At 37.9% G+C, this 21,267-nt stretch overlaps 1 protein-coding gene across 1 annotated transcript in view; it reads right to left on the bottom strand.

Annotated features, from left to right (window-relative positions):
* The window catches only part of LOC107705591 (serine/threonine-protein kinase 24-like), a 36,428-nt gene extending 27,167 nt beyond the window's left edge, over positions 1–9,261 (bottom strand). The window contains exons 1-2 of the mRNA XM_016508942.1: positions 8,548–9,261; positions 4,068–4,298 (exon numbers count right to left, since the gene is read on the bottom strand). Coding sequence (XP_016364428.1) covers positions 4,068–4,298; positions 8,548–8,589 — 273 coding nt within the window. The 5' untranslated portion in view covers positions 8,590–9,261. The remainder of the gene's footprint in view (positions 1–4,067; positions 4,299–8,547) is intronic.
* Positions 9,262–21,267: the final 12,006 nt, after the last annotated feature.

The raw sequence follows: 21,267 nt of genomic DNA, 5'->3' as shown, positions 1-21,267 counted from the left end.
GCAGCATAAATATTGGACTGCGGTCCCTTTAAGAGTTTATCCATGGACCCAATATACTGTTACACAAAATGTGTTCTCTTTCGCAACTATTTAACGTTCCAAAACTGACTGTGTTTAACTGGATACTCGCCAAGACGGGCATTTTGACAATTTTGTATGTATTTGACTGTTTTAGCGCAGTTAGCCACTCATTTTGGTATTTGTGGCTCACAAGCCGTTTGAGACTGAGCGCGGCTTGTGCGCTCCACTAATATAGATCAGTGGTGGTGTGCGCGCTTTTGGTGTAAGCGCGAAACCTGCGGGAATGACTAAAATAATGCGCAATACAAGCACTATTTAACCGGAGCAAATGAGACGTATGTGAGAGAGAAGGGGTCGTCGGAGAGAAGAGAACGAGAATGAGCGGCTGACGTTATTGCCCGTGCCGCTGGTAACAAAACGGATCGGCTCGGAATCGGAAAGAAGTGAGACTGACCGACCGGTCACCGATCCGGGCCGGTCACGAGGAAAATCGGCCGATTCCGATCGATCGGTGCATCCCCAATTATAAATAAACTTAATTATGATGAAAATACCAGAGATGGCTTGAATAACACAGATAAACTATACATTGTCAGAGTCAAGTGTTTATTGTCTTTGTTTTATCATTCAAAACGTTTATATCGTCTGTTTACTCCGTTACAGCGATAGCAATGCCTGTCCATATTAGGGATTTCCAGAGTTCTATTCCTTCTGTGATGCATATGTTGAGTTTCTGCACGAGGGCGCCCTCTGGCGTCCAGTATGAATGAAACGGACATTAAATGCGTTTATAGCGCTCAATAATGGCCAATCCATCCTATTTTGGGTAATTTTATTTATTTAATTTTTTTTAAGTATCGGTTCAGGCACCGGTACCGTTTTAAAAGTATCGATTTGGCACCGGTATCGGAAAAAACCCAAACGATACCCAACCCTAGCCATATTGCTGCGGCGCCCGGGGAGCAGTTGGGGGTTCGGTGCCTTGCTCAAGGGTCTCACCTCAGTCGTGATATTGAGTGTGGAAGAGAGCGCTGGTCATTCACTCCCCCCACCGACAATCCCTGCCGGACCTGAGACTCGAAGTCGCAACCTTCTGGTTTTCAAGTCCGACTCTCTAACCATTAGGCCACCACTGCCCCCACGTCATCAAAATCCAGTAACAACAGATTTCGCAACAGGTTCAAGTTGGTTACACAAATTTGCTACCAACAGAAAGCTGCTTGATTTGAAAGTGGCTCCTGTGTGAGCTGTGCCTCATACATTGCTACAATACTGACAACAAACAATGAATACATTTTTCCTTCTGAAACTTCGCTGAATTTTATAAGGTGTGGCCTTTAGGGGGAAAAACTGAGGGAAAAAAATGTGTCATAAAAATAATCATATTTCTCCCACAGTGTAAGCTACAGAAACTTGAAGGTGAGCTCTTTTGACATGGGACAGTAAAAATGCACCTAGAAACCACACAAAACATCTAAACAACCATCCAGGATACCTTGGCAAGATCCAAAACCCCCTAGAACAACTTAGCAATGGATTAGCAAACACTGCAAGAGTTAATTAACAGTGAGCTTTACACAGGCAGGAAAATGTACCTAGTGTAAAATCTTTTTTTTTTTTAAAGTAACCTGCTCTCTACAACTCAAACCAGTTATTTCACTTCCTGTTCATCATTACAGATCTTCAAAGCAATAACTGATGCTACGGGATGTGTTTCTCTCCCAAAAATACATATCGTATATTCCACCCGGGCCGAAATTACAGCTGCTGTCTGTGCTTCTCTCTTTCTGGCTAGAAGCTTTAAACGCACAACAAAAAGAAGACTTTAAAACACTTCACTATGGTCCCTTTTAACTTGAGCATTAAGTGAACACCCACATTTTCTGCTTACATTTGTGACACTGGGGCTTAAGTTTAATGTTGAGAATCACAACTCTAAATGGGGCATCAAAGATTATGAACATTTGCCGCATGCTGTGGTCGAGGAAGAGAGAGCGTGAGACAGAAAGGCTAAAATGGTTTCAAGGCTGATTTAAAGAACACCCACACACGCTAGTTTTACACTTTTTTCACAGTGGGAAGTGGACTGAACATGCTGCCTGACGGCGTGCCAAATAGTAATAACTAAGGTCATCAGTGTGAGCTCAAGTCATATTGATCTGTCTGAATTCTACTTCAACCGAAATATAAAGTGAAATGAGGTGTGATGATTTTTACTCTCTAACAGCTTTACTTTACAAATCCTGCCAAAAGGTGCTATTACACAGTAATGTAGGCCTATGCAATACTGGAACCACATCTACCTGATTTAGCTAACTAGCATGGAGCAAAACATGGGCAACTTCGCAATGTGAACATGAACCACAAAACACTGCACATCAATCTCCAAATATAGCTGCTATTTTTTTAACTAGTAGTAGTACAGTACCAAAAATGTACTTTTAACTACATGTTGTCATGAACAACACGTCACTAAAGACATTGACTTAAATTTCACGAACTTTAAAGTTTAAAGCATAGGTCTTCAACCCTGCTCCTGGGGACCCACTTTCCTGCAGAGTTCAGCTCAAACCCTAATCAAACACACCTGAACCAACTAATCAAGGTCTCCAGGATCACTTGAAAAGTCTCAGGCCAGGTGTGCTGATACAGGTTGGAAAGAAACTTTGCAGGACAGTGGGTCCCCAGGAGCAGGGTTGAAGACCTATGGTTTAAAGTGTTCATGACATCCCTGATTCAAAATAATTGTTGTGAGTTGAGCAATTCATTAAAAGAACAGGTTCTTAAGACTCGTTTGCTCATGAATCGGACTACACTGGTTGCGCTGCGCTGTATGTTTGTTTTGTAAGGTCAGCTCAGTAAAAAAGATGCATTTTCTTGCCATTATTCTGAGGCTCAATGTTCTTTTATCAAATCATACTCGATTTAGACTGCAAAATGAGTAAAACATTTATTTTGTGGTAGCACTATAGATTCAGCTCTCTGGTAAATTTAACAGGGTTCATGTGTGAAAGGATAAATGCTCAGCATACATAAAATATACAATTCAAAATTTTGAAATCTCTATGCAATATTAAAAGATTTCTGAAAGAAACTGATAACTTTATTCACTAAAGCTGCACTAAATTGTTCAAAGAATTTTCAGTAAAACTAATGTCACAAAGGATTATTTATTTCTATTTTAAATAAATGCTGTATTCTTCAAACTTGGGCACTAGTTTCTTAATAAACTGACTTTCTGTAGCACTTCACATGGCTTTGATTGGCAGTTCTCGCAGATCTTACTATCAAATTGTTCCCATTACCTCAAACCTAGTTTCAGTCATCAATAACACCCATCTAATCATTTACTGTCCAGTCTCTAAATTGGCCATTCTACCATTTTTCTTATTTGCCAACTTCAGATGAAGTTTTTTCTTTTTCTTTCTGCTTACAGGGCCCACAACCCAGTCTGCTCTTCACGGTTTCTGATGAATCTGCTGTTTGGCATATACTATTGAACAAAGCTGCCAGTTGAGGACCTGAGGGGTGTCTGTTTCTCAAACTCTGATGTGCTCTTGCTGGCATGCATCTGGGCCGCCCCCTTCTCTCTGTCCTGTTTAAATCCAGTATGCCGTCTTAACTCAAGACTCTACGCATGTCCATTGATCAATGTTTATATGTGAATAAAAGCCTAAATTAAATCTGTTCATCATATAATATGATTGTGTCTATTTGTAAGACTTAGATTAAACCACTCAATTCATATGGACTTCTTTTACAATCTTTTTATGAACCTTTTGATGCATCAATTTTTTGGTGTAATGGACTTTCAGTGGAAAGCATAAAAGTTGACCATGTTAAAAACGGGTTTTAGAGTAGCGCTGGTCCGACAGTGGAAACGCAGCTTGATTTTGGCCTCACGGCATGAGGTGCGAGACTATTGGCGCCAGCACGGCTCATTGTTAGCCCTGGCTCGCACTGGCCCAACAGTGGAAAAGCAGCTATCAAGACCCACATCCCTGAGGTCATATGGCATGACTTTTTTGCATATGCCAGCCACTCACCTTTAGGTAGGAACCGTAGTATTTGGTGACAAAGGGACTGTCGCACTGGCTTAACACTGTGATTTCCTGCTGAATGTCTTCAATATCATCTTCAGCCTCTTCCAGATCGATGATCTTGATGGCCACAACTTTCTGCGTGCGATTGTCGATGCCCTTAAACACCTCTCCGAACGAACCCTTACCGATTCTCTCCAGCTTGGTGAACAACTCCTCAGGATCTGCTTTTAAATTCTGCAATGAAGAACAAAGACAATTCAGTATAGGTCTCCATTTAGCTTTATGCAGATTAAACAATTTACAAATTCATGTAGTACTGTTAAATCACATAAGGTAAGAATTCCATACAGAAAAGAGCCTTGTGCTCAACACTGCATAAAAGGTTCTATATTTTAAAGGCAGGAATAGTTTTCTACCCTACAGCAATCCAAGTAACAAGAGGATGAACAATACTTAAAATGACCTCAACGTATCACTGAAATGGTTTTGGTTAAACATACTGCAATGATACTTCTGCAATAATGTACAGTATGTAAAAAATAATGTGTTTTTTTTACTTTAAACCGCATAAACACATTTCATTACACCAAATACACAAAATAATGTTCTTTTTAGCAGCATCATATGACCCCTTTAAGACGGGCTTTTATAATCCAGAGTTTGGTTTGACTAGAAGTTCTTTGAAATGCTACTGAAGCAAGACCTGAGTATGTTTGAGAACTGAAGCACATCTGGTTGGGACCAAAAAGTTCCCAGAGGTCTCAGCCATGACCCTGAACATCGCAGACCCCTGAGGCTTTCTTAAAGGAAACACAGAGAGCACTATGAACAGCGTCAACATTATTAGCATGAGGCAGTTTGTTGCAGAGTCCACGGTGGTTAAACTGAACAGCACTTGAATACATAACGGCAGAACTAACCAATGAAACCTGTAAACCTCAGACTGCTCTAACTTTAACACATGCTAACTTAAGCCTCCAAAACCAGTCCAAAACATCACCGCCACTTCATCAACATCATTCAAACAAAGCAAAACAAACCATGCTAGACTACATCAGTGTGTCCAGAATTTAAGACAATCCTGAACTGCTGCCGTGTACATCCTCTGAGCACGCAAAAATTCACGACCTTAAAATCCTCCAAATCTCTTTTGCTAGCATAAACGCTAAACCCAGAGTCATACTGATGCCGAACACAACAACAGAACAGCTTGTCCAGTGCAATATCAGAGGCGCTGCGGGAGGTACATGCAGGCAGGATTTCATGAAAGTGTAAAATCCAGTTAAATGGATGACAACAGAGCTGATCGTCCACAGCATTAGTGCGCCAAAGATACAAGATGAAAGACAGCAGCCTAAAGGACATTATTCTAACGCCTCATACCTCAGGGTACCGTGAATGAATGGAAATCTGTTTAGGGATATCTTGGCCATGCGTTGGTATAAGGCTGAAAGAGATGATCACCTCTAGCAAAGGTTTAAAGTGATTGAAGATGTGTTTTCCATTTCATTTTATACAAATAGCACTGGTTTCATTTATTCAAGTGCTTCTCAACTGGTTTCATTACAGGATCCAGATTTTGCATTTCGACCCTACACAGTACCAAATACTGTTTAACATACATGCCCTTAAAATCAAACACTTAATAGTATTAAAATCAGAAGCATTTTCATTAACATGCAAAATTATCAACAACTTAAGCTGGATAGGAAAACTGATAATTACGTTTCTAAATATCTCTTGAATTTCTATGGTTCTTGTTAAACCCATATTCAATATACAGTATTGTTCCAAAATTTGGGGTCAGTAAGATTTCTCTTTTTTTTTTTGGAAAGACATTTTTATTCAGCAAGGGCATATAAAATTGATCAAAAGTGACAGTGAAGATATTCATAATGTAACAAAAGCTTCTGATATCAGTTAAATGCTGGGGTTTTGAACTTTCTATTCAAAGAATTCTTCAAAAAATATATATCACAGTTTCCACAAAAATATTAAGCACACACAACATAAGTGTTTCCAACATTAATAATAGTTATTTTAATTGTAATAATATTTAACATTACTTACTGTATTTTGATTAAATAAATTCAGCCTTGATGAGTATAATTTTTTTTCATATTTTCGTTCACTATTTTCATGGATGAAACAACCTAAATATGTTTGCATCTGTCTAATTTGACTAGATTCTACCAAGGGAATTTACAACAAAATGCCACAGATTTTGATTGGGCACTCAGCTTTGACTTAAACAATTACAACCTTTTCTTTCTTTTTTTGCTATGCTGAGTAGTTGCATTTTTCCTACACGTTTCTCAGTGTCTGAACCTCCCTGAACAAACTCAGCTGAGAACCACTGCTTTAAACACAAATCAAACAATTGCAGCACAACAAGCAATATACTCAAAAGATGACAAAAGCCTTTATGAAAGAGGGAAAAAGAGGCCAGTGAACAGTAGTCACTGTGATAAATGACACGTGCTGACAAGCATCTTGGAGACCGACCGCCAGTCTGCGGTCTGTCAACTTGATGCCATCCAATGAACACACACAAATCGATTTCTCAGACACAGATGATTTTCGCACATCTTTCCTCAAAGCGCACACACCCACAGAGAAGCCCTTTAATGCATCACTCAGAGATTCATTAGCTGTCATCTACCCGTCCCATCACGGAGATGATGAAGGCTTTGCTCCCTGATTCAGCCCTAATGCTGATTGCTCGCCTACACTCCCAGCTGATCTCCGTAATCCTGATCCCGATGCACACTGACAGGTGTAACAGCCAACAAATTCTTTTAGAAGGCCACGTCATCACCTTGACTCCCATCTGTGGTTGTGTTTTAGGGAGCTGGAAACTCTGAGGCTGGCCATATGAGGTGTGTTACAGCCAGGTGAGAGCATGCGGGCCTCAGAAATGTTCCTAATGGATGCCCACCACAATTCCTCTGTGACCCATAAGGAAATACTAGAGAATAGGCGCTTATTCCATCACTATGCTCTCAGAACTGGTGACTTGTAGCCCTCCCTATGGAAGTCTGTGACCTCCTACATAATTCCGGTTTTCCTCTTCTCACATGGATGCTCTTTGGTTTTAAGGGCCTCCTTACAAGATGGAGGTTCTTCGCCAACAATGGCTTCCTGCATATTCAACCTAAAGGAACGATAAGCCATTTCAGCTACTTGGGATGGCAGATTGCTCTCCTGTCCTGAGGGCAAACCAGTCATATGGCCCAGCATGAATAGAGACCCAACCAAGTGACCCAGTTATGATGGCTACTCTCTGGAGACATCTCTCCATCCCTCATCATCGCCCTCTTTCCTTTTGTCTCTACCCTTCCACTTCACGTTTTCCTTTCTTTCTTGGATCTTTGTGTTTTGAAGAACAGAATGGTTCTTCACTGGTAGTGTCCCACTTCATACATGATCATGGTTCATAAAGGATGTCCCAGAAAGGTTAAAGCTCTCTAGAGGGCAAGAACATGAAAATTTTAATAGAATGACCCTGAAAAGGGTTCTTCATTGGAACTGTCCTACTTCATACATGATCTTGGTTTCAAATAGGATGTCCCAGAAAGTTTACCGTGGTGCTAATGCTCTTTAGAGAACTAGAACATAAATTTAATATTTAATGGAAATGCTTTCTAAATTGTTGTCCTCCAAGCTTCGCAGATGATGAAGGACTCAAAGTCTCTTCTGTTAAGCATCACATATGCCGTGTTTCTCTGTAAATATTTGAAACACAGTAAACCAAACCCAATCAAGCCACCTCCAGTCCACTACTACATGGGTTTTCAAACTGGCATTCAGTGGCCCCCAGGGCCCCTGGGAGCACAAGTGAGTATAAGCGGGTTCATGAAAAAATTCAGAGAAAAAAAAAAAAGTTAAAATAAATAATACAATACGTTAGAAAAGTAATCGACATAAATAACAAAATAAACACATTCAAATAAAATTAAAAAAAATATTTAAATAAAAACATCTAAGAGCACAGCACTATAGTGAGCAGAAAAATTTAATGCAACAATATTTTAATAAATATTTTTCCAAATAATATTTCGCACATATTTGTAATTTAATCATTCCGAGTATAAATTGGATCCTTATGTATGAAAATACATAGCTGCCTTTAACATTTTTAGAATGGGGGGTCCCTAGCACAAGGATGATCATATTTGGTGATCCAGTGGAATCTAAAAGACTGAAAAGCCCGAACAACTATAAGTTATCACCCCATCACCTCATCCTGCAAGTACAGAGCAATATAACGAGCTTATTGATAAAACAACACACTGCATAACACGTTTATGTTTACCATTATTTACAAAGAGGGAGTCAAACAGATTTCTGATATTCTGCAACTTAGCAGAGAATGAAAACTCTTTTGCTAATAAAAGTGAGGGACATTACACAATACATATACACTTTCAAAACCTTAATATGTTCCACGGTAGACTATAAAAGATGTTGTGCGTTTCTTTACCTGCATCCCAAGCAGACTGCCCTGCACTGGAGAATGAGCCATGGCGTCACTTTAACCACTAAAACTGGCCAGCAAGTCAACAAAAAACACTGTTTCCGGACAAAATACAGTTAATGCACCGCTAGATCCCGTTTGCCCGAGTTTTAACGCGGTCTCAGCTATTTAACAGCTGGATAATGGAGCAAAGAGCATCCACGGGAGGACAGAAAGTGCATTTGAAAGATGACTGGCGTGAAAACCTCTCCTCCACTTCCGCAGCTTTAACGAGAACCGCTGCTCTTCCTCGCGGAAATCACCGCAAACACCAATCAAAACTGCGTCGATCGGACCGATCGCAGAGTTTCAGTCGATGTAGCGTGCGATCGGATGTTGAAAGGCTCTTTTTGATGACTCCTGGAGTGGGGTTTGGAGGTTCACGCAGGCCAGATCGCTCGTCAAGAGTTGATGGTCCTCTTTGCGCAAACGGATTTCCAAAACATAGCGCAAAAACATGCGTGCGTTTGCGTAAAAATACCCCGGTTTCGGCTCCTAAAACAGATGCACGGAACATGAACTATATCGCGGATTGATCGAGGGGGTGGGTGGTGAAAATCCCGACTTGTTTGAGCTGAAGAAATGATGTTGACATCCTCACTTCCCTTCCCAGCTGGCCGCCATCTTGTCCGTGCTGTCATCGGAACATCAGGGCGGATCCGAACGCGTCAGATCCCGCCCCGGCAGGAGAGGGGAGGGGTTTGTGATTTTAATCATATGGCAAAGAGTACATGCAATCAGCATTCAGCACTGTATTTAAATTCTTCTTCTTCTTCTTCTTTTTTTTTTTGCTTCACCATATTTTGTCTGGTGCGTCCACTCCTCTTATCTGGACTACTTTTAGTGTAAATCTATTTGATTGTGACATTTAATTTACTTTCCTTGGTCACACTTTAGTTTAGGGACAAATTCTCACTATTAACTATGACATTTACCTCAGTAAACTTCTAATTTGCTGCTATTAATAGTTAGTAAGGTAGTTGTTAAGTTAGGTATGGGTATAGGTTTAAGGCATCTAGAATATGGTCATGCAGAATAGCCTACATGTCAATGCTTTTTAAGTACTAAACATCCAATATGCTAGTACTATGCATGCTAATAAGCAAGTTACTAGTAAGAATTGGTCCCTAAACTAAAGCGTTACCCTTTCATTTTCCTTTAATATATGCTAATTTTTAAATATATTTTTAATAGTTTGTATATTCAAATTAAATTCATATTATTTAACATTGCTCAAAAAAAGATCTCCACTGATTCTGCACAGATAGAATATTTTTCTGTAATTATTTTTTTTTTTAAATCACATTGCGAAATAGCGACACCTTTTGGCGACAGAGGAACAAGCACTTTAAACTGCAACAATCTTGATTACCACTAGATGTCGACGGTGGTTTATTTTTTAAATTGATTCCCCATCTCTTCACATATTACTGTGATTATGTTGTGCTCATACAGATATGAACTATAAAACCATTTAAGTCATTGACAGTTTTTTTTTTCAAAGAGTCACACATGAGCATTCCTCATTGTAAACACACCCATTTGATCTTTTACGTTTCGATTATTTGATTGATTCGGGATTAACACATAGAGAACGAACACCCCCCCCCCTGTGTATGCCTACTCACTTTGTCCAAGTCCATAAGCTAGTCAGTTCAACTCTTTATCTTCAGAATCTCTATTTTCTTGAATGCTCGGCTGAGCTTCACCTCCTGAGGCATCAGATACTTCTTCAGCCGGGCCTTATGCTGAGAATAAAAACCTCCTAATCCTCAAACACTCTCAAATTCCTCCAGAGGGGCTCTTCATCGCAAATCTGCTCAATTTTCTTCAAAGCTCACCCAGACCTGTGAAAACTGGGTGGATATTTAGTGAGGACCGATCAAAACAGGCTTCAAGTGCACCACCCTCGAACCAATATACCTCCCGCACACACCGCTAAAGCAGCATGTGGATCTGTAAAATGCGGGTTTACAGGCCGATAATAAAATGTAAAGTTTTCCACAAACTGGGGTGTCGTGTCAATCACTTACAATGTTTACAGACCAATTCCCTGGGCGCTGCTTATCTACTCTTGGGCCTGAGCAAAATGCTTCTATTGCCCTCTTTCTTTCCTCAATTTCCCTCTCTGCCACACACCCATAAGATACACCCACCCCTTCTCTCTGTCTAAATATATTAAAATATATTTAAGGTTTTATAGTTTTTTTTTTTTTTACATAATAAATGAATAAAACTCAGAGGCAGAAAACATTTTTCTTATATGTATCCAATCTGTGGACCTCAGAGAGACAGCTGGTGTTGAATCTTTTGCTTTGAGCTCATACTTTGATGTGTATCCCCCATCAGTTCTGTGACCCAGAAGTGAAACACAGAGTGACCTCAGTCACAGGAAGATCACACTCAATATTCTGTCACACTTCTAGCATACAACAGCCCTCCAGCAGTAGAATATACATTGTAAAATAAAACCTTCGGTCATATTTTTGGTGCAAAATATTATTTTGTATACTGAGATTTGATGTGCTGTTACACAAAAAATGCTCAAAATATGTTTCCTATTCAATTACAGCCTTATTTGCTTGTATAATCTCAAAACATGGTGTTTTTGCTTTAAAAGAGGCAGAAAAGCCAACTCTTTATATTCAGAGATTAGCCTTCCCGTTCTCTGCATGCTTAATTGATCTATGGTGTTACATTGTGGGCCATCAGTCTTCAGTAGAGCCTAATTTATTATGTTTGTGTGTATGTGTGAGTGCATCCATGCATATGTACAGGAGTATGTGTGAGTGTGCAAGATAAGTCTCTTACTAAGACACACTGCACCATGAATCACTGTGCTGCTATGCCGAGGATCTGAGATGTCATTGTAATTAATGGTAATACAAGGCAGTGGAAACAGTAGCAGACCTCCGAGCTCTTTAATTAGCTGCAGTGATGAAGGAAGACACAGAGCAGAACAAGAGGCTTGCGATGGTGATGAATAGACCGATGCTAGGAAACACCAAAAGCGCCAAGGATCCAGAAAGATCCCGCCGACAAGTTGTGTTGCATTGTCGTGTTCTAAACGGGAAAAAATGGACAAGAGACCCGGGAAAGGACCAGAATCTCTGACTCAAAGCAATGTGGCATTGTTCATCAAATTATGGTTCTGCATCAAGGCGAAGGGAATTGGGAGAAAAATTATGGATGCTGTGGTGGTATTTTGCTCAACAGAAGATGCACAGCTAAAGGGCAGCGGTACCGGTGTCTTAGCATGCTCATGTTAAGAGGCATTTGTCATTGCCAGGGGTCCTACAACTTAATTAAGCTCCCAGAGCGGCCCCTCTATGGGAGATACAGTTTAATCTGAATCACCAACCACACTGCACTGGGCTTTCCACCATCCTGGACTACACTTCAGTACAGTCAGAAAATGCCTACTGGGCAATGTAGTTCTGCTTTACTGCAGTGCACTATTTAGTCAATTATAGTACACAAATTGCGCTATAGGCATGTAAACATTTTCACCACAAATGGGATCTAATTATATCATATTTCATGTACAATGGTTAGTTTTGGTCCTCGAATTTGATTGACCAAGCTTGCAAGACATCTTTCAGTGCTGCCCAGAATCAGCTGATCTTATGCATATCCATTTCCACAAAGCATGTTGAAGCATTGGGAAGATATATGTTAATTAATTGGACACTTGATGACTATTTTTACAAGTTGACCCATATATACTGAACACAATGTCCAAGCACAAGTCAACTCTGCCAATAGGGGGCACTACAACTGAAAAACCCCTATAACTCCACAACCATTTGAAAAATTGGTATGCACTTTCTTTGTTGGATGTCCTATAATATCCTCTAATACAACTCAGATACTTCAAAAAAACATGGCTGCCAGCAGCCAATCAAATTTCACATCTATAGCAATGACTGCTTTTCTCCATGCAGTTATCTGAGCTAAATAAATCAGCTCATAATCCAGTCGCAACCATTCCATACATTACTGGTTGCAACTGGGGATCAGAACATAAATCACTCCCAGTTTGGTTTTTCCCCCCCTTAGTAAAATCACATGGCTTTTAATGAGATGCTTTTGATATGTTAGAACACAATTTCAAACTGCACACAAAGTGGTAGAATAATAATCAGATTTTCATTTTGCCAATAATTGTGCTATAATCAAAATTCTTATTTCTTATGAATCTCTGCGCTACAAATTTTTAATTAATATATATAAAATGTTGTCTGCCAATCTAATTTCTAATTACTTGTCTGATCGGCACAAATTTAGTATGCAATAGTGAGCAAAAAAAAAAAACTGATTCATTTAGGTGGCATTTACCTGACACCATTTTCAACTAAAAACTGAAAAGTCTTTATGCATTTTGCCTGTTAATTTACACAACAACAGCGTTTGGGGGGCCTGAAAACACAAACTTTTGAAAACAGTTATTGTCTCTGTGTAAACTACAAAAACGTGAATTTGTGAAAACGGTGACATCATGCGCATGCATATTATGTGTTGAGTCTATAGGTGTGTGCACAGGCGTGTATTGTTCTTTACAAAGTGACATCGCCAACTACTGGCCTGGCATTCAGACGTTCACAGTCAGTATGCGAAAACTTGCAAACGAACCCTTAAATCGTTGTGGAAATATAGGCCATTAGTGACCACTGTTGTCAGCTTTGCATGGTACCTGCCCTTCAAGGTGACCTCTGGTGGACAGTACGCTTTTGTGCCTGAAGAAAATAGATTTTGTCTGTTGTTTCATACATTTCCACAGCATGTTGACTGTATATAGGATGTATTTCTGTGAGCTAATTAATAAAGCAGCTCATAACGCATACCACTGAAGACTTTGTAGGCAAATTTCTTTATGAGCACACTGCACCCGAAGTCAATTAATTTGACCTACATGGTGTTCTGGTTCACCAGGTTTTCCAGTTTGATGTTCCGATGGAAATTTGCTGCAAAAGTTAGCGGCGTCAGTGACCTGCCGCATGACATGTCGTGCCGTATCCTCGTCAAGGCTTCCTCCGTGGAGCTTCACGAAACTTTTCAAGTCCATGCAATGCGCAGGCCGCTCCATGACCATGTGTCATTCTGCCAGTCCAGCAGTTTAATGATCTGAGGAACACTGGGACCCTCATTGGCCATCTCTATGGGGAGGCTTTCGGAATAACCAGACTATAAAGAAAATTTGACACTTAGATGAAGGTGGTTTCCCGAAAAGTGCTTTATTCCACAAATCAAAAGAGTTTGAAGCTTTTGTAGTCTGCGATTAACTTGAATATAAGATATATGGCATTTTTGGCAACTTCACTGAAAAATTCACAGCCACCTGATCAACAAAAGAAAGACATATATGCTAAAAAAAAATATGGTCAAACTAAGAATTTATAGGTACATAAACATGGCTGCAAAGCTAATAGACATGGACTAAAAGCTACAAATCTCTGATTTTGATTTCATAAGATTAATTAGCTTTTTGCCATGTTACATACTACAAATGGGTTCCTGTCTACAAATCGCGCTGAACAGTGACTGATGGTTTATGTCATGTGTGCAGAGCTACAAGCTCTGCCCTCAGGGTTGAATTAGAGGAAAAAGCAAAAAAAGGTTACTTCCTAACAAACACTATGATTTCACACAGTGAATTTGGTTGTCTCATTGCTCAACTCCAGGTGGTGACTGATGGTTTATGTCATGTGGAAGCTGCATACTATCTTCATTAAATGATATATGATCATTTCTGAGCACAAATTAATAGGCTTTATGAGCACTGAGCTGCAAAATGATGACAATGATGCCAGTTTACCATTTAGATTGATCTGGTGTGTCTTCATGTGTCATTAATGAACCCAATCAATCATGTTCAATGAATCCTTAACAAATCAAAAAAATGGATGACCTTTTGGTAAGAGCTCAATCACCATTTGCGGAGTGCGTTGTCATTTTTTTTTTTACACAGAAAACAGAACTGAGCGAATTTTGATTGCTGGGTGTCTCCATTCAAAGTTAAGAAAATCATGCCTGTAGTTCTGTGCTTTCCCATACCAGAGATGTTCATAAAGTGGTCATAATGCACCATTGCAAGTGTCGCTATGTTTTGTGTGTTTCTCTAAGCCGAATCAGGTCACATTGTTCGTAATCTAAGCATCGCTTTCTGAATACTGATGGGGAGGAATAATGACCTAACACAGCACAGGTAAACAGAGGGTCTGATTCCCAGTGGTCCGTGTCTTATTCGAGAGACAGTGTGAAACTGTGTTTGCTCTAGTTCTACGAGACTTTCCATTACAATGAAGCAGGATGAGGCACAGTTCAGCATAAATACAAGTACGACAGGTGTGTGTATGAAATGAATTTGCTTTAGTGCATATGAGCACATCTGCCAGGATTATTGATTTTGTTATCTCCATTTTTGTCAGTATACTTGCACACAGCATTGATGTGTTGTTCTTAGGTCTGGATCTTTACTCTTTCAATCTTTTCTATACATGCATCACTATTCTGTATAGTTGTTCATATTCCAGTAATAGTCTGAAATTTCTGGTTGTGATCAAACAAAATGAAAACGTTTATCAGTGCATCTTGATGGTGCACACATCAAACTGTGTTTTGATGGAGAATATATCTGTTTCTGAATACTAATTGTCTTTTTATAGAGAGATGGAATTATGCAAAGAGATTGTTACACTGCATGGGAAAACTGACAAATAATTAACCTTAAATCAAAAAGTCAATAAATCGTCCAGGGCAGAGAGAGATAAAGTAGCTGTAAAAGGAAGGGATATGTCAAATATTGGGTCAAAGAATATGTGAAGGGTCAGATGTAGGTTATCAAGGTTATATATCTGCCCACCCCACCTTTAACCTAGTATTTCTCACCTTCAGCTATACCCTTGCACTCCACAAAAACTGTAGAAAGACTCTAGAAAGGCTATAAAACATGGGCGTCACATTGTTTTAAAAATGTAGTTTGAAAAAATATGTGTATTGGGTGCTGATTGTTATGACATGAAACAGCAAACACTTATGGCTAATATTATTTTAAATATAAATTCAATTAAAACTGCCCCAATAAGAACTCTTGTCTTAATAACTCTTTACTCTAATAATAATTAAATATGTTATATATACTGGTCTGGAGATCCATAGTAGCTCATTTTCAAGTAAAAAAAAAGAGCACATTACATGACTTCCTACATTAAATAATCATAATGTAATGCAAATGTCTGTTGCTTAACAATATTGCTAATGATAGTGTGCTTCTTAAATCTTTGTCAGTGTAGTATTTATTGCTTCACTCAGCCTAATAGCCTATTGCATTTTGATTGCTCTAGAAGAGATACCTTCATTGTTTTAAAGGACTCACATCATTAAAGATGCAATTAAGATAATTAGCAGAACCCTCTAGTGGAAGCTAATTGAATGGGTTAATGGCCAGGCAGGTGTGGATGTATAGTCTCTGTGGGGTATTCTGATGTTCATCTGGCCGGGAACAGAATCCCGCTGTGCCTCTATTAAGGTTCATCTGTGTTGGACAAGGATTCCATTATGAAGGTCTATCGATATCCAAAACATTCATAGTAATCTACATACAGCATACCGTTCACCATCTTATCTTTGAATATTAATAATAGAGTCTTATTTAGATGCACTTATTTGTATGGTTTGCAGAGCTACAAGCTCTGCCCTCAGGGTTGAATTAGAGGAAAAAGCACAAAAAGGTTACTTCCTAACAAACACTATGATTTCACACAGTGAATTTTGTTGTCTCATTGCTCAACTCCAGGTGGGACTCAAATGTCCCATGAGATTGAATACATTTGATCCTAGCTTTAGGTTAGCTGATGGTTGAAAGCACAAAACACCAGGGATCATGTCCCTTGAGAAAAAAAGTGTGCTTAATCGTATTGAATGTGTACACTGTAAAAAATAAGTGTAATTTTACAGTAAAATGCTGTTATTTGTACAGTTTTTAGAAGTAAAAATGAACAAATCAATGTATAATTTACAGTCAAAAACTGTAAACTGATATTCCCAGAATTCCCTGCGTAACACTCCACATTTGAAAGTATTTTATTTAAATAATCATGTTTTGAAATCGTTTTTGTTATCAGTTATGTACATTTGGTCTTTGTTACATCTTCTGTTGTTTAATGAAAGTTTATTGCATTAAGTATCATGTGTGTTACCATGATGGTTTTTTGTGTTTGCATGAATGACTCTGTGTGCCTTCTATAAAAAATTTACCGTTTTTGGACGTAAATGTGTTTACAGTTTTTCTGTATTTTTTACAAAATTATTCTGGCAGCCACAGCTGCCAAAATTATTTTGTAAAAACTACAGAATTTTTTTTTTACAGTGTAGTGTACTTTACATCTTAAAATTATGTTTTTAAAATACTGTACTTTCAGATCATTTGATAGCGAAATAAAAGGCCACTTAAGTGTTTACTTAAAGAGAGTACACTTTTATGACTATACAGTATGTTTCTTAACACAATTAAGTATTTTTAACACACTTTTAAAAAGTGAACTTTGTAATCATGTCAAATTAAAAGTTTACTTTAAAAGAAGCCTAAATTTTAAATCATTGTTTTAATATTATTTTGTCATGCTTTAAAGTACTCTTATGTTTTGACTAACATGCTAAAAAGCACATGTAAAGTACTTGATTGTAATTTTAACTGTAGTGTGTTATTTGATATTCCTTAAATGTTCTAAATTGCAACTTCATCATTACAAATGTGTAATTACAAATATATTTATTTATATATTATATATATTTATATTTATATTTATATTTATACAGGACATACAGGTTTCAATAGAAATGACATTAAAGTATATTTTATTTTACCATAAATGCTTCTAAGTACATTCTGTAATACATTTTAACCATATTTAAAAGATAATTATGTAATTAAGTAATTATGAATCAAAACAACCCAATAGCTGGGTTTGTCCCTTTTTAACCCAGCGCTGGGTTATATTTAACCCAGCATTTTTTTTGAGTGTATTTAAGAGATAATTATGTAAATAAGTAATAATGAAATTATATATAAAGATGTACTTAATTCCTATACTTAAGTACAACTTAAAACATTTATTTGTAAATGTGTCTGAAAACATTACATTCAGTTTGCACTTAAGTATATTCTTTTAAAGTACATTATATCTGTAATAAGTACTCTTTTTAAAAGAAAAGCTAAAGTGTACTTCTTTTTCACAAAATGTCTCATTTTCACCAGTGGTCATTTCATCTCCAATCAAAAACTCGTTTTGTAAAGTATTAATTGTGACACATAAAAATAGCATTTTAAGGTGTTCATTTATAATACACATTTTAAAAATGTGTCTCTGTACAACACAAGCATATTTTGCTGGTTTAGATTCTGTTTATTCCTTATTTTGATGTCTACTTCATATTTCATGTGCTCAGCTGTCAATATAAGCCCTGTAAGGATTTGTACAAATCACCCCCATCCTGCTCCTATCGGTCACAGATAGACTCTTAGTATAGGCCCTTATAGGAATCCTCTGTGTGAGTTCTGATAAGGGTTTTACTGCTTTGTAGCTGAATCAATACTGCCATCAAAAGCCCCAAAGTTCACAGAACTAATTCCTGTGGTTAAGTGCCTTACAGACACCCCAGAACCGGCTATAAAAAATTAATAAGTTGGACAACATGTGATGTTAAGTAAGTGAAAAAAAAACATGTCCTTTACTGTGTTTAAGACAAGTTTCCCATTCATGTGGCAGCATCTATTAAAAGGTTGTCAGTGGCATCATGGGAATGTAGACCAATCAACTTTGTTTAGATGACTGTGTTCATCGTGGTGTCCCTCATCCTCAAGGGTCAACTATTTGTTTAATGCAGTGAGACTGATCTATTATGGAAGATGACCTTATTACAGAACGTGACTACTTAAATTCCACTCACATTTCAAAGCTTGATTCCCCTCCATTTAATTTCTTTTAGAGTAATTAACAGCATCCACTCTGTCATATTTCATTTGTATGTATCCATGGTGATCGCACACTCGCCAACCCCCATGACATAAACCACAGGATGGATATCTGTATATGACGGAGGAGGTGGTGTTGAGTAGAGGGAGGCTCCTTCAGTCTGATGATGGGGAGATGGGTGGGGCTTGCTACAGTTTGATTTACAGTGCCATTCAAAATGCAGATTAATGGATGAAGAAATGGGTGTGGTCATTCTGCCCACAAGAGAGGCAGGGAGACAATAGATATAAAATATGGCTTATTCGCTCATTTTAAATGGATAGTTCACCCAAAAATTAAAATTCTGTCATCATTGTCATTCTGAACCAAGTTTCTTCTTCTCAAAATATTGATGTTCTTCAAAATATCCTCTGCAGAAGAAAGAAATGCATACAGGTTTACAATGACATGAGTAAATGATGACAAATGATAGTAAATGATAGTTTATTCCTGTAAGAAAGATAACCAAAAATCTTCATGTATATTATTGCAACTTACTAGCTTCTGATGACTGAAAATATTGGGTGGAGGACTAATGTGTGTGTGTGTGTGTGTGTGTGTGTGTGTGTTATCTCATGTTTAAGGGTGTAAGTGGCAAAGACTTCTAGATTTTCTTTGCAAAAAACTTGAACTCTATTCTACCGATGAAAATCTAAATTTGCTATGCGGTTTTGCATAAGACAGCCTTGGCTCAATTATCTATAAATAACATAATAGTTATGAAAGGCAACTCAACCCTTGAGTGTTTTTATCCTCATTTTCTCAGCAGTGAAGTTACATTTAGCATTAAATTCAGCTTTTATTTATGCTTATAGGTCATTTATACACTCAGAAAAAAGATACAAAACTGTCACTGGGGCGGTAAAAGGTACTAATATGTACACTTTTAAAGTACTAATACTGTATGTACCTTTAAGATAACTAATACCCAGACCAATACCATTTAGGGAAAATAAGATACAAAGATACAACTTTTAGATTTTGTTGTACATTAGGGGTTATAGTTATAGGGGTCATAGTGCTGGTCATTGAAGATTATCGAAAAACAAAACGTTTTGTACATACATTTGTTATAAGTTGCATTTATTTGTTTATTTGTGTCTCTGTCCTTAATGAATATAAGTTGTGAATATAACCTAAAATATCTCTAATGGTGACAAAGATCTGCTTTAATCAATGAAACAGTCAATTTTTCTATCAGAATTCTGAAAGGGAGGAGGGATAGAGGATGTTGGCCTAGAGTCCCTTTCCTCAGATAATAGCAACCCTCTGCCATTCAATCTTTCCAGACATTTAAATTAAAGGTCACATGCAAATGAATCTGTAAAGGCATGGCACTCACAGTATTGTGGAAAACAGGAAAATTCAGCTAGGAGAGTGAAACAATGTTAAGGTGTTTGCAAATGTGCCGTTTCTTCTTAATTGCACTTCACGTTTAATATAGTTGATTTCATTTACATTTCTGGGATTAAGAGTTTCCCAGCATTCAATGAAAATTGTTTCCATTACAATTCAACTCTCCGCAGATATCTGAAATAGATGCCTTTTTTCAGGTTTCTCTCTAATGCAGACTAATACAATATGTGTGTATGGGACATTTTGGGATGGTTATTAAATGTATTTCACAGCTTTGATAGATATTTTTATGATTTTTTAAAGCACTAAAAGTGTTATACTTTACAGCTGACAATACAGTTATAGAAAACCTGATCATGTTTGCTTATACATTTCTGCTTTTTAGTTGTTCAATTATTTACACATTTCAATTATCAACGCACAGATGTGGCTCAATAAAATCTGGATTTATTGCCGTTTTAGTGGTCTGCTGTATAGCTTTGAATCAGAGAATTCTCTGTAATGCTATTAACCATAGATGAATTATTAATAAAGGCCGCATGAAACACATAACTGAACATAGTGTCAGTGTGCTGGTCTGGGCTCAGAGCAAATGGCATGTCCCTTGGTCCTTCTTTGATTCCAGACCGGCCATCTTGCATGTTTAGACCATAGAGACTCCTCTGAGAAATATAGTCACTGTGGTCCCACACTAGATTGTGCACATTTTGCCACAGTCGTTTGACCATTTTGTCGATAATTGAGATTACAGTCAGAGCTGTGTTCATCTGGAAAATATCAAGGAAGTGATAAGAACAAATCTCAGTATTGTCAGCACAAACTGACACGATCGTTTGGCTTGACAAGGAGAAGGTTCTTGCTTCCTAATCCAAGTTAATATTACTTTCTTAATTATTTTCTGCAGGTTTAATGGCCATATGCCAATCAAGAAAGAGTGTGTGTTTCTCATTCAGACGTACATCCATGCATACACATGTAAAGTATCAACATGACAAATCCATTGTCTGTAGTGCATGGCTTCACTCAACACACACACACACACAGGCTGGATTCAGAGGAGGGTCTGTAAACCCCTCCTTTCAGACCAGCTCCCATAGGAAAATTTTTTGCCAGTCCTTCACCCTCATAATTATAATAAATTTGACATTTCTCAGATAATATTGATTTCTTTATTTTAACATTTCACAGTCAGTGATGGTCCAAAGCATTGAGAAACAGGATGTCTATTGATCTGGGGCTCATGAATCATTTCGTGTATGTGAACATTTTTATAAGGCCTTTCTACCAAACATAAATCAATATTTTATATTTCCAGCTT

The sequence above is a fragment of the Sinocyclocheilus rhinocerous genome, unplaced genomic scaffold (assembly GCF_001515625.1).
Source record: "Sinocyclocheilus rhinocerous isolate Xijiao unplaced genomic scaffold, SAMN03320098_v1.1 scaffold504, whole genome shotgun sequence".
In the NCBI taxonomy this organism is placed as follows: Eukaryota; Metazoa; Chordata; class Actinopteri; order Cypriniformes; family Cyprinidae; genus Sinocyclocheilus; species Sinocyclocheilus rhinocerous.
The sequence above is the reverse complement of the archived record's forward strand: the minus strand, read 5'-3'. Positions and strand labels throughout refer to the sequence as shown.